Source organism: Pagrus pagrus, assembly GCF_965226575.1.
Source record: "Pagrus pagrus genome assembly, chromosome: 13".
Lineage (NCBI taxonomy): Eukaryota > Metazoa > Chordata > Actinopteri > Spariformes > Sparidae > Pagrus > Pagrus pagrus.
In genome coordinates this window covers 22,028,342-22,043,352 of record NC_140197.1, presented here as the reverse complement: position 1 = coordinate 22,043,352, position 15,011 = coordinate 22,028,342, and the positions used below count along the sequence as shown (strand labels likewise).

Genomic DNA, 15,011 nt, shown 5'->3' with positions numbered 1-15,011 from the left:
TTTTTACCTGCAGAAGACGTCTCAAGTTCAGTCGTGATCTTGTTATTCGTTCAGTCATTCATGCCTCTCCCCCTGACTTTCTCTCGAAGGATCTCATATGTTTCCTCCTTATTGCAAATAAGCCTTAAAAAATGGTTATACAGGGATAATAATGTGCTAACAAACCAAACAGCTGATGAATCCTCCCTCCAACAATCCCCAGCACTGTGTCTTCTCTGGGATAGCCATTACATTCTAATGAGGCTTGGGAAAAGCTTATTTTGTTTTTGTGTTTTGTTTGAGTCCCCTTCCATTCTTCCACTCAACAAATGCAAAGCCTGCTGCACGTCGAAGAAAAGAAGGAATTTCTTTTGGAGGAGCAGCTCGGGATTGGTTCATTGAGAAGATGGCTGCCCCGTTAACCCTGTCGCCTCTTTAACTGATCGGCTCATTAGCAGGTGTTACGAGATGGGACCCAGGCCTGCTCTAGCTGCCTTTCAAAATCCGATCCAGCATCAGCGTTTAGCACCTGCTAATTGGCGTTAGCGCTGTCTGCGTGTGCGGAAGCCATTAAAAAAGGCAGCAAAAGCTCTCGTGCTGGGGGAAGCTGGTTCTTCCACAACCTACCGGGTTTGTTAAAATACACGAGAGGGTGAGAATATGCACCATAAAGCCACGATAATCGCAGGGGGTTTCCTGTTTCCAATGAACCATAGTTTACTGGCGGCTGAAATAATGGGAACACCTCCAATCAAAACAAGTCAAATAAGCCTTTAAAGGGGGAAATAGAGCAATGAAAATGTCCTGTGTTTTGACTGACAACATTCAGGGAAGGTATTCCCTGCATGAGTCACTGGTGAGGGGCCCGGGGCTCGGCCTCATTTCTGTCTGCTCATCTCCATTAAAAAGAAACGACTATCCCTGCCCCCCGCAATCTCTTTTGCTCCCCCACTCTGAATCATGTGTTTAAAATTTAAACAAAACTCAAAGCCCTCTCTCACATCTCCCGTTCGTGCATCCCTGTCCTGTGTTTGACCTCACAGTCTGCACAAAGTGGAGTCAAGGCAAATGTTGGTCCAAAAGAACAATTGTAATTTGTGCAGCAGTCCACAAATTGATATTCAACAGATTAAAGAGTACAATCAGTGGACTGGTAGACCTTCATCTGAAGGCCAAAGGGAAATAATGATAAAAATAAGCCCTTTATTACAGCAATTACTCAACAACTATCGTGGGGTTGCGGCGTAGTTTTGCTGAATGTTTCTGATTCTGTGCGAGAGCCTGAGGGAACTGCAGCAGCTGAACAGCACAACTTTCAGTGTGTAACATCATCCTGCAGCACGTTACAGTAATAATGTGATGCAAATTCAATAACAGCAAGTGGATGACTCATAATTTGTTGTCATTCTCCCACATGAAGGAGTCTCAATTAAACTTGTCTATGTGGAAGTATTCCCACCATTATTCGATGACTGCAGCATTAGTCACAGGCAATATCAGTTTACGAGGTGATGAGTTATTCTTCTTTAGAGACGGCCTTCAGTGCACACGCCCGTTTTTAGGCTCAAAGGTCCCGCAGAGCTTCGTGACAAGAAACATGGAGAGCATAAAACAAAACATATTTGTTACCCAATATTGCAAAAAACAAAACAAACACTTCCACGAATTAACCTCTAACTGAATTCAGCACTCATCTGAGACTCTGGTTCTCTCTCTTCTTTATCCCCCTCTCCTCCCTGTAATGTCATTCATGCAGGAAAGTACATTTCCTGTCCATCTCTAGTCGGAAGGCAACGTTAAAGTACGTAAACACCAGATAATGAAGGTCACTTCTGTGGACCGCTGCTACAGTTGGGTTGATAAACAGGAGTGAAGATGAATCCACTTTTAATCCCAAAAGTTATATAGTAATCACTGAGCTCTCTCTCTTTGGGTGTTAATTCCTCCTGAAAGTCTGGCTCTGAACCTGACTCTCTCCTTTAGAGCTGGTCGGCTCTGACTAGCTGTTTTGTTTTGATAGAGACACTCCTTGCGGGAGAATTTTTATATTGAAACATGCCTGAAAAAGATGCAAAATGACTGCACTGAAGGGGCTTTTACATATCTCTGCCCAGGGATCTATTGACTAACAAGAGGTTCATGAAATTGCAGGGTTTAAATGAAAAAATAATAAAATAAGATATGCAATGAACCACTGCCCTCAGAGAGAGATAAGTTCAAATAGCAACATTGAAACAAGTAATATATGTTTCAAATTAATAAAACAGTTCTAGTATTTTCCTTGGAGTTCTTCTGATTACCGTGAAACCATCTCAAATTCAAAATTTTCAACGCTTTATCATATCTAAGGGTCCAATCAGGATTGCCTGAACGTGCTGATTAAAGAAAGCTGAAGACGGCCGACCGGTCATACAAGGTTTTGCCAGGATTGAGAGTTCCCATTTCAGAAAAGATTGAAACTGGTTCGCTGAAAGACAGCTTGTATTGATTCTTGGAATGAGGTTAGACTCCATAAAACGTCGGACAGACATGTGGCCGTCATTACCGACCCTGCCTCCAAAACGAGCTGCGATGCCAGTTCGGACCCAGCTGCTCTGAGGTAGAAGCGTAGGTGCGAGCCACCGCGCGTGTGTGTGTGTCTGCGTTACAGATGGCGTTGCGCTGGCCATCGTCAATGTCTCTCTGCTCATTGTCACTGATGATGCCTGTAGAGTGTCTGTTTAAACAGGAAGGAAGAGAGAAGAGTGCCATGTATTGTGGCTGTCACTGGACATAATCAATGTGGATAGAAATGGTAAACAGAGAGGCAGGGCATAGCTATCCAAGTGTGTTTTATATCAGTAAAATATGCAGAAAATTATTAGCTTTTCGAAAGGGAAAAGGAGTGAAAACAGAGGGAGGGGATGACGCTATAGGCAGACAAAAGAATCCCCCTCTTTTAAAGCTTTAAAATAAACCCTCTTGTACTACACTTCTCTGGCACAAGGATGCATTTATAAAGACGAGAATACACCCACCGGACTCGGAGGTCCTCTCAGGAACGCCTCTGCATTCCCGAGGCATCACCATGGCTTCCCACAATCGACAGCAGGTTAAGAGGTTTGTGGGAAAAGAGAGTATTTGTCTCCCATCCTCATCCGGCTAATGACTCCGGTTTAACAGGTTCGGATGAGTGAGTGACACCACAGGGCCCCCTGCAGGGAAAAGTGCGATTATCAGGGGTTTAAGAGTATTTCCATGCAGGAGGGCTTTACAGTATGCAGGCGTTTCGGCGGATAGGGAGGGAATTTAAATAAAAACCTTGGCCCGTGAATCAGAAAGGATTTACCTTAATCACAGGCTTTTCCTCTTACTTTGTGAATATGAAAAAGGTTAAAAAATGAACCTCGGCTGATTTAAATATCACCAGAAATCACCTGTCGTCTTGACTTATTCCTTCTCACTTTCTGTCTGCAGTGGTGAGGGTCGACGGCGGCCCCCAGCCCGACACGCCTCCCCCCGAAGTCTGAGGAAGGGGAGGAAGAAGAGGAGGCGTCAGAGCTGAAGACAGGGAGACGAGAGCGGGGACTTGAACGGTGGACCAAAAAGAAAGGAAGAAAGCAGGGGGGAGGCGGGGAGGGGCCCACATGGGAATGTAAAACTGACTCTGATTCATATGTGAAGTGGCCACAGAGCAAAGACTTGACTTGTGCGGACCTCTCAGCACCTTTGGGCCACAGTTTGACTCTTCATCCCTGCATATAGAGTCCGACTCTATCTATCAGTGTGCCTGGACACGACCTCTACGGCAATATCAACCACTATCTGTACCAATGTCACTGCAGATACATAATCATAGATATATGCCAGTGCATCTCGTATTAACAGACTATTCCAGTATTTAACATTGACATAATTCTCACTAACTGCCAACTTAGTATCCTCTGCCCTTTTCTTTCTAAGCTTTCCATTTTCCCCTCTTATTCCACGATCACTAGCCATGAAACGTTATGTGCCTAAGAGGTAAATAGGCAGAGAGGTTCTCCATTATCTCCCGCTCTCTCTTCCTCGTGCATCAAAGAGACCTTTCTCCTCTCACATCTTCCTCTGTGACGTCCCACTCTCGGATAATCCTCCGTCTCTCTCTCCGTAGGATTCACTCTATTAGACCCCCGCCGTCATCAGCGATACAAAAAGCAGCGGGGGAGCCGTGAGTCACTCCCAACTCCATCTGAAGTTTCTTGTTCTTTTGTCATTTAACCGGAGACGCATTTCATGGCATGTTGTCTTGTTGAATGTTTGCGTCATTGTTCGAAAATTGGCTGCACTGCCTGAGTCATATTTGGGAAGAAAGGTCAATTGCTGTGTCGCCCTCTCGGCAATCAACTATTTTTCTTCCTGCGCTCTCTATCCATCCCCCTCCGCTCCAGCCCCTCCAGGGATTGTGTTTCAGTAATTTCATGCTTATAAAGCAACACACCCCGAATGTTTGTCTACTGTTTGTGGTGCATTGCTTTTCATTTTGCGGCTTGAGTTACACGGCTGATTCAGCAGGGTGCCTCCGCGGTCCTCTAGATGCACAACATGAGAGAAACATCTCCGGACCGTGAGCTCTGCTGACTCACCGCGATGAGTTGACACGTCAGAGGGGAAGCCGAGACGTCACGAGTGGCCCAGTGTGCAGAGCTGCTCATTAAAACAGATGCTGAAATGATTTTTTGGTACTGAAAAGATGCGTGAAAAGGAATCCCATCTGTCATTCTTCACACTTACTGAGTGGAAAATTGGGACACCCCTCAGAGGCAAACCATCCTCAGCTCGCTCTCTCACCACCCTCCACATTCCCATCTCTTACATATAGCTGTGTCTGCGTGATCGAGTCTGATAAACAGGGCTGGGGTGCTAATGCATCAGCAGTAGCGGCGCTCACGCCAACACAAAGCCCATTAGAGAGACGTCCTGACAGGCAGGTAGTAATTACCTCAGGGTTTCAGCTTCATTTACCCTCTGCTCCGCTCGCCTCAGCCACTTCTCATCGGGATTAATGCTGCGGAGGACAGAGGGGCGACATGGCTCTCTCTGAAGCCTCAACATGACATTACGGACCCCTTATCCAAGTCCGAGGCCACTGACATTTACTATATCGCCATGGTGATATGAAAGCACTTAGCGGCAAGGCTGGGTGGCACCTTTTAAAACACTTGATGTTGGCCCGCTGCTGCTTTAACTGTAGAGGCGGTCGACATAGATATAGATTAAAAGATGTATACCGGAACTGAGCTTGACTGCACTGCTTTAGTTTTCATTGCTACAGGGGCACGCACTTTCTCAGGGTCCCTCTCGTTGTGGTATGACTAAAAAGTAACCAAGAGATCTGTAGAGGATTTCTGTAAACAATCTGTAGATGTATGATAGAGTAGGTAGGTAGACAGGTGCAGATGTAAAAAAGAAAAAAGTAGAAAGATACGGGTCGATGTGCTATTAACTACAACATGAATCAGACATTGATGGATTTTGAGATACACAGTAGTTTGACATTTTTGGAAATACGCTGATCACTTTCTTGCAGAGACGAAGACGGGAAGATGGATACCACTCTCATGGCTCCGCGGTAGATATAGAGTCACCGCCAGCAGATGGTTAGCTTAGCTTAGCATGAAGACTGGAAACGGGGGGAAACAGCTAGCCTGGCTCTGTCCTACCTGCAAACTAAAAGCTCAGTAAGGATTTAAAGGTGTTATTGATAACACCGCTGTTGTTCGAATCACCCCTCAAGTGGTTGCCAGTTTGTTGCACTACCACTAGCTAGCTTACGGTAGCTATCATTAATGTTGCTCACGGTAACCTACATTAATGTTGCTAATGGCAGCTAGTATCCTGGGCACATACTGTAGAGTCTAACTATTTTATGTTTTTTTCCACAAACTGGCAACTACTATTTTGCCTGCATAAAAATGTTATCAATATGACCTTTAAACATAATTTGTTATATGTACATTTAAGTGTAAAACACAACATGTTATGGCTTTTACGAGTGGTGTCAATCTTCTCATGTAACTCTTGCAGAGAAAGTAAGGACCTAATACTTTAAATGATAAATAACGTGTTAACTTGTCAGCAGAGTTGGTTTGAGTTCGAGTTTAGTGAGCAGCAGATTGATAAGAAATATTTGGCGGTTAGAAACTGAGTCATTATATCCCGTGTGACGCTGCGTGGATCGGTCACACGGTCGCCAACATCTCATGACAATTAAACTTCCTGCTCTCCTCACACGTGATTCATATTGTATCACAGCCGAGTTATGAATGGAGACAAAAAAAGCTCCTGTGTTTTTGCTCACAGCTCTTCGGTTGATGTGGGCATGCGATGTGGACATGTGACCACACACACACACACACACATAGAGAGCGACACTGTATGATTCACTCCTCTATAGAGAGAGCCGGTATGATTCATCCTCATCCTAGCTGTGGCAGTGACATTAAAGCAGCCGCTGCTACAGTATGAGTGACCGGAGTGTTGATTTAAGGAAAAAAAGGAAATACTTCTTCGCCTCTCTCTCCTCCCCTGAGGCCCAATCAGCCCTCCAGCAGTGCGCTCATCTACCCTGAACCGACTTATTCTCTTTCTCTCGCAGCTTGAGAGGTGACACACACAATGTAAGAATGTACAACCCGAATACAAACAGAAATATGCAAGACACATTCAAGGATAAGGATTACATTCGCCCGCGTTCTGTTGTTGTAAATTGTTTTTGTCTTTCCTGTTGGTTTATATTATGAATGGTATTACACTTTTGGAACCAGTATTTTTTCTAACTGATATGTTATTTTGTAGCACTTATTAGATACGAATGCACTCAAAGAGTGTACCACAGTTCAAGTGCCTGTGTACAGTGTCAGGTGTCTTTGAGTTCAGAAGTTTGACTATTTTTTTTTTTCCAGTTTTTCCACTTATGTTATGATTTTATGTGCATTTCTTTGATATGTTGATCGCAAAAATTAAGGTTTTTAGCAAACAGACGTCAGAGCTGTAGATGAACTTGGAGACTCAAGCAAACTGTATAAACCTGGCACCAATATAGAGAGACTTACAGTACTAATAGGTTGCCAGTGATCACATTCTCTGTTAACATGCTATAAATACGGGCAACTAATACAGTCATGTAGCATTACAAACACACAAGCCACTCAAAACTTCTACTCCAAAACTCACATATGCTATTAGACAATAGAGATCAGCTCTACTGTGCAGAGGTTTTGCATGTACAGTAAGTTTCATCGTGTACCTCCATTTCAGAGGCGACAGGACATGTAATACGCCCTAACATGGAACCAATGGGTCTGTTTTGACACAGATGGATCAGGACCTGCTCCCGAAAAAGCTGAATGTCACCTGTACTTACCTACTAATGTAAAATGCATTGTGTAAATGTGAATTTCTTAGAGTTGATACCAGATACAAAAATACACGACAAAATGTAAAAAAAACAAAAATGTGTGCAAATGAAATGAGCATCTATAACACAATAAACAGAGATGTCATTGCATTATGTGTCCAGTTTGTCTTTGTAGCGAAGCTAAGAGTGGCAATGTTCACATGCACGGATAACTCTGATGTTAAATGTCTTAAAGGAATAGTTCCCCATTTTTGGGAAAAGCTGTATGTTTACGCACGGTGTTGTTAAATGTAACCAAAAGTCATACGTGAGTAAAAGTAAAGATATTAAGAGAGTTATATGGGTGACACAGGGCTGTCGAGTCTGATTAAGCTTGATTGAAAGGGGACAGTTGGGAGTTGGCGGAGGTATGCGCTCTACTGAAACATGTAGACCCCAAAAGAGGGTTTGTGAAACCTCAGAGAGCGTCTGCTCTGATAGAGAAACATTTTAAAATGGTCACATTATTCCTAAAGCTGACTGTATGTCCCTGAACCTCCTGAGGAAATGTCTACAACACACAGACAGGCACTTTCTGCCCCTCTCCTTACAAAACACCCAAGAGCATTTGTGAAAATTACCTCTAGCAAATGAAAATAAAATGCTGAAAACCAGAAAGTATGGAGTGGTAGACCAGCAGCCAAACCACACTGAAAAGCAGGACCATATGTGCGCGTCAACTGGACCTGGAGTGTGGTTCCCTGCAGTCTTATCACTACTTAAACATTCTGGGGTCCGACTGGGTTTTCTTCCTGCTATGTGTCAGAGATGAATCCTCAGTGATAAATCCTCCTCAGAAGCATAAAGGACAGGAAGAGGAGGAAAGTCACCGACTATGTACAGTATGTAGTTGCTGGGAAAGAAACTCCAGTTTCAACAACAGCACTTTTTACTCGACTGATCTCACAGACAAGTTTGTCTGGAAAAGCAAAACACAGTAAGCAGTATGAAATGTTTCTTTACAGCTTCCTCCCTCCTCGTCTGGTTTCCATATGAAGGCCTCAATGCAGCAAACCAGGCTGAGATGGGGTTGACAGATAGACTGCAGAATTTTAATTTGATCAGCAGGGAGCACTTATATGGAGACACTAATCAAACTACGTTTTTTTCCCCCTCTGTCAAGATTAATCAAGACTGCAAGTCAGCTGAAATGGCAGAAAAAAGAAAATCTTAAGATTAAAGGGAACAGACATGCCCATTGTAGGAAAAGCAAAGATATATTAAAATATGCTTCAGGCGATAAAACTCCAACACGACGACGTCACCGACTCGCCTTGCGAAGACACGAACGCAGTCACCTTCAGCTTTAACAGAATGAAATTCCTTTGTTCACAGTCACTTTTATCAGCAATTTTTAAAATCAATAAATTATTGCTTAGACATTAGAACTAATAAAAATATCGCTAAGAGGATTGACAGCCTCCATCAGCATCTGCTGCACTGACATTTACAAGATGCAGCAACGTGCGTGACTGTTTTACAGCCTGAAGACAGAAAAACAATAACAGACCACAAAGCTGTAAAACGTGAGCTGCACAGTCATTTGACTGTTTTGTGAAATAACAGCGTTTCTAATATTTGAATACATTTTACGTTTTTTGTTTGGCAGCCGTCATTTGTTTGTTTTTTTCTTCAAGTGCAGGAAGTTTTTTTTTTCAATCTTCTGAGTGTCAAATATCCACCGGTCTGAATGTTGCCTTGAAAGATTTTTTGGGCTTACATCAAAGCAAAATAAGAGACTGTCTTGCATATAAAAACTACATCATCGGTCATTGTTCAAAGGGCTAAGATCACAATGTTAACGTTCACCTGACTCTTTTCCGGTTGTGTAAAGACGGAAGTAGCACGATGCTGTTACAACAAAACCATTCAGGTGTCTGACATGAGAGGCTGTTCACATCCCTGATCCTCAAATTAGAAGGTTGCTTCTCGAAAAAACGATAGATTGTAGCAAACACGAGCATACTTTCCTTTGAGGATACAAACATTTATAAAGAAATAATGGGCCATAAATAACAAACATTTAAACTGTCTTGTTCAGATGTTTTCTTGCAAATACAATCTTTCATCCTAACTAGCAAAACAAAACAAAAAGGTTATTTTACAGTGTTTTCCCATTTTTGTTCTTATTTTTCAAAAACATTGTAAATTCAAATAATTTCCACCATATGAAACAGTCAAATTGAGTCATTCTGCTGTTGACCTCAACACATCAATCCCTCAGATATATCTCCAGTTCTCCTGAAAAACATTTCCGTTCTTTGACAAAAAAATAATCCATTAGAATTTGCAAAAATCGATGTTGGTTTGTTTTTAACTGCGACTCCGATCTTTTCCAAACCTCAACCAAGTAGCATTTGTGCCCTAACAAAACCAAACTCTGACCACAGTGGTGAGCAGTCATACTGACATTTGTTGTAATGATGACAAATGGCTTGTTTTGTCATTTACTTGTTGCAAAAAATATTACATGAAATGAAAACCACATTTAACAGAATGTATCAAAACACATCAGTCTGACTGTGGATCAGAGGGACTCCACGTCGGTGGATTGTTGGCTTTTAGCATTGCTTTGTAAATACTCTTTTTAACCATTATTTGTATTTTTTTACATGTTTTATTGACTTGTATTTATCGTTGTTATTCTAAGGTCTCATAAAATTATAGATTTTGTTGTCTCCTTTTGTTTTTCCTTTTATTTTTTATCCGTGCTGGCTTTAATTTGCTCTGTGAGGCACTCTGGGAAGATATCTACATAAACATGCTGTATAAATAATGCTGAGTCGAATTGAAAAACTAAAAATGATTAAATACGATTGGTGGGGTATTGTCTCAGCAGTGAGACATGGCAGTACTTTTTTCAAGCAAGCTATGTTGTGGATTATGCTGCCGCAGTGCTTTTTGAAACATCTATGGACAAGTCGATACACGTTGACACCTTTTTCTCCCCTTTTTTCTCTCGGCTGCCATCAAAATCCATCAAAAACTCCAAGAATTCAAACTGACAAGAGCAGCCATTCTCTGGAGCAAGCTTTTCTTTGCCTACACGCCACACTCGCTCCTCAAAAGTCAGGTTTTCGGTGAGGTATTCTTTAAACAACCAACTTTATCCTGGTTAAAGTATTACAGCTGCACATCATCAACGTCATGCCGTCTAGTCTTACAGTACCTGAATTAATGCGGGCTGTTATTAATTCATAACTTATCCTGGCTTTTCCTCTTCAAAATTACTGAAGTGACAACAGGGAGGAGACAGGAAGCACCAGGATTTATGGCAAATGTGGCTCTCATTCTGATAACATAAAACACTACATGTCGCACCCCGAGCTCTCTCGGTACACTCAGAGCAGGTTGCAGAGTAATCAAAACTCTTAAAACACTGAAACACATCTGTACTGACAATCTTGGACTGTGTCTACATCATCTGCACACAATGTGAGCTGACGTCTCCGGAGGAGGATATTTTTGGAAAACGGAAAAAAAGGATCTGCGAAGGTCTTTCAATTTGCTCCAAATCGCTGAACTCTTTGTTGTGACGCCGAAACACCCGGCAGATAAATATACAAGGCGCAGAAGGATTAAAATAAACCCTACGCACACATGCAAACATCTGCAGAACAAACTAAACACTGAGGCCTTTCTATCACGTACTCAATCATGTTTTCGTGTTTGTATTTCTAGTTTATCAGCCGTTTTCGAACAGGTCTCGGCAGGGTGAGAAATCAGCGAGAGGGAGCCGGCTGCCAGCTCCGGATCATGTGAGGGGCACATGAGGAAACCATCCGGCACAGCGGCGGCAGTTAACACGAAAGCAAATCAACCAATCCACCCCTGGCCTCTCCCATCTGCCTGTATCCCACCTAGAAGGAGGGGGACCACCATGTCCCAACTTACTTGGCTTAGCATATCAAGACAAAGGAGGAAGGGACGTAAAAGATAAAGCTGGAGCTGGAAGAAGCAATAGAGTTGAGAGTGATGGCGTCCAGCTGCGGGAGCCTCTTCCCTGTAACACCTCACTCTGGTGGGTCAAACACACCCTCATCAGTCAGACTTATTTTAATTCATCACGCTGCACTTGTTGCTGTGGGACTTCTGAGGCGCGTCAGCTGGAAACAAAGTTTAAAAGAAGTGTTTTGTCTCTGTCTAGAAATACGGCCCTCCAGGTATCGCGCAGGACCACATTTATCTTGCGCTCCGTACAAATTCATAAATCAAATCCATATGTATACAAACCCCTTTCGACTATTTACACCTCTGCAGAAGAAAAGGTAAACATAAAGTCAGCTCATTCTTTTGATGACAGGTAACGAACCAGACTAATCACTTCTTAAATAAACTTTTTTTTTCGCTCTCTATAATTACATTCACTAAAAAAAAAACCCAGACGTGCCCATGTTCAGCGCCGATGCAGCAACACAATGGAATTCCATGCATGGATTATGGTTTAGCCTGGTTATTTCCTGCTTTCCTATAAAGCAGTGTGGACAACATAGCTGACTAATGAAACGTTAGAGTGAGACTCAGCGGGATTCAGTTTGCCCACATCTATAACTCGACTGTCGCCTCGCATCAAGATGGAGATGAATTATTTTAGGGCAGAGTTGGATTTTATTTTTTCCTTTCCTCAGTTCAGCCTCCGAGAGGGAAAAGCGGAATGTTTGCAACCCTCCGCTTTCTATCCAGAACAATTTGTATTTTAAAATGTATAAAACTACATTGTTGTCTACAAACAAGGCAGAAAGTGACACAGAGTTTCAAAGGGAAACTCACAACTGAAGGAAATGCAGTGTAGGTGCACTATGTGAGAAATAAACAGCACACTCTGCAGCAAAGGTCCTTTTAGACCTTTTTGGATGATGGCATCATTTTTTAAATTTACATTTCAAAGAATACTTTTCATCATAATAGTATTTAATAAGATAATAGTGTTTTTGCCAAATGGATATAAAGTAGACCGGAAAGTACTTCTGACACTATCACATTTGAGATGTTAACCAGGGCCTCATTACAGAAACACGTCTTCACTGGTTCTCCTGTCCTCAGTTTCAAAGAAAAGTCTGTTTTGTTTGACAGCAATCCCTAAAGTCATGGCTGTGTCTGAAGCTTTATGCAACAACTCAGCACCAGCAGCTGCAACTTTTTCATTTGACTCAGTTCAGTGGAGCTGTTCCTTTGACTTATTGTACTGTAGTTTTTAATATTGGATTTAGAGCATCGGGCTTATTGTATTAATCCTATTGTTGGATTGCAATTACATTTTTGCATTTTGTAATTCTATTGTGTAAGCTGCCTTCCTCAGTTTGGGGCTGGGCTGGAAACCATGAGCCTGAAACGCTCGAGGCATTTTATATAACATTGAGCAATTCATATAAACTTGAGCTGACTTACCGTATATACCCAACAGATGATGAAACTACCCTATAACTCTTTTTCTTTCATTCACTCAAACCACGATAGCCACACCATATGTTTATCTGTGACACCCACATGAGGCAAAATGAAACATGCAACCACTACTTCTATAAAGCTCTGCAGACCACTTACTGCCAACAGTAAAATTTGTGAATAATTAGCTTTTTTTCCACTGGCTTGTCTGATATGAGTTTGTGTCATGTTTGTTTTATGTGTTCAGAACTTGTTTTTTAATAGAAAGCAGACTGAAATGATCCGACGAAACATGCAGACTGTGTTTATTTTCGAGCGGCACACCTTCTCCTCTGTTTGATTTCAAGACAAGGAACCATTTCTCCTCTCTAATCATCTCGGCTTTTCATCCTGGTGGGAGTGTGTATGTGACAGATAGACACACACATGCACAAGTAAACATATAGTTAAGCATTTGCATGGACAAATTAAGCCTCTCCGACGGTCGTATCGACCAGACTTGGCAGCGTGGTTGATGGGCGATGATGAGTAAACTACCTCGGGGGCACTGAGGCTGATCAGAGGCATCACACCAGCTCTTTGACATGACTGATGATATATAGAAAAACAGGGTCAAGTAAAGTGATCTTACATCATTACACTGCGCTGAGCTTCAGAACATTGTTGATATCAGTTACATGAAGCGAAACTCCTCGTAACAAATCAAGCACCGACTGGGGGACAAACACAATCCGACTTTCAAGCGAGGCGAATTTAACAATCAGCTTTTCCTAATTACTTCGCCGTTCTCACCTTGTAATGGACTCTCTTTCTGTCAACAACAATACATTCAGGGATGTTGTGTTTTTGCATCGCCCCAGATGCTTCCAGCTCTACGCCACATGAATACTGAACATCCAAGAACGAATACGTTGGATCCCCTGTGTGTTTGTTAACTCAGCAGGTGTGTAAAGAGGATGTGTGGGCAAGTCAGCACCTGGAGCGTTTCTGGTGAATAAGGCGTTGTATATATGCAGGAGTGCATGATAAGAGAAAGGAAGGGACGGATTTGAAGATTAAAAAGATAGATGGCAGCCAGCGGGGAGTCTCCTCCTCCTCCTCGGGGGACCCACAGCACGTCTGGCTGCATCTGCACCAAGAAGCTGGCTGCACAGGTGACAGTAAGCAGACAGCTCGATCTGCTCCACAGCACACCTCGGCCCAGCAGATGGACCTGGAAATCAGTTTTACGATAACGCATTATCTCCTGCATGTGTTAGGGCAGAAACTATTACACTGGGACAATAAAGTAAGGCTGTGACAGGAATTATTCTCATTTCTCTTTGCTCTTCTGTGAATAAATTCTATTTGGAGAAATCATCATTTATAAAGACAGAGAAGAGGAGATAGCCGGCAGCGACTTGCCTTTCTCAACCTATTTCTAATACCTGAAAGCCAAGCATAGCCAGCGCTCTATAAAAATCTGCATTGGCGGATAAAAAAAAAAAGGAATTAATAAGCCTAATGTAATTTTGGATCAGGACCAAAGAGCACGGCAATTCTTTTTGATTTCTTGCACCTTTTCTCATCCTTTAATCATCATTCATCCAATTATCCAATTATTTGTTTAGCTGAATTGCTAAATGTATCTAGAAGTTGTGTCATCTACGTTCATGAAATGTAATTTTCTCAGAAATATCTCAGCAACTACTGGATGGATTGCCAAGAACTCATGGACCCCAGAGGATGAATCCAATTATCTGATTTTTCCTCTTGACAAATTTTAGATGCTTTCCAGAGCAGAAACCCATGGGTGATCTTCATCTGATCACCTGACTTCTGCTCAGCACCACCATGAGACAGTTGTGTGGTTTTGAGTATAAATGTTATACTACTGGTTGAGTTGCCATGACGTTTGGTGCACACACATACTGTATCACTGGGATGAAGAAGAGAGAAGTCTGTGGAGACCTGTATCCCAAACTGCTCATAAAGCCATTACTTACATCCTTTTTTGAGGAGCTCCAAGCTGAGCATCTGAAGCTGAATCATGTCTTTTCAAACCAATTTGGGATTTTGGGGCTTCCTGAGACTTGGATTACACCAAATGAGCTGTTGGGAGCCATTTTATTGGTTTCTTTGGTTGTTTCCCAGCTACTTCAGTTGTTTAGGAGAATGCTGCAACGCTGTTTTGCAATGGATGGGTTTTGTTTGTGGTGAGCACCTACATTACATCTGACAAATTGTTACA

General features: G+C 42.4%; 1 protein-coding gene across 1 annotated transcript in view; it reads left to right on the top strand.

Moving 5' to 3' along the window:
• The window catches only part of ngfra (nerve growth factor receptor a (TNFR superfamily, member 16)), a 30,350-nt gene extending 22,843 nt beyond the window's left edge, over positions 1 to 7,507 (top strand). Inside the window, exon 6 of the mRNA XM_084371805.1 lies at positions 3,436 to 7,507. Coding sequence (XP_084227931.1) covers positions 3,436 to 3,488 — 53 coding nt within the window. The 3' untranslated portion in view covers positions 3,489 to 7,507. The remainder of the gene's footprint in view (positions 1 to 3,435) is intronic.
• Positions 7,508 to 15,011: the final 7,504 nt, after the last annotated feature.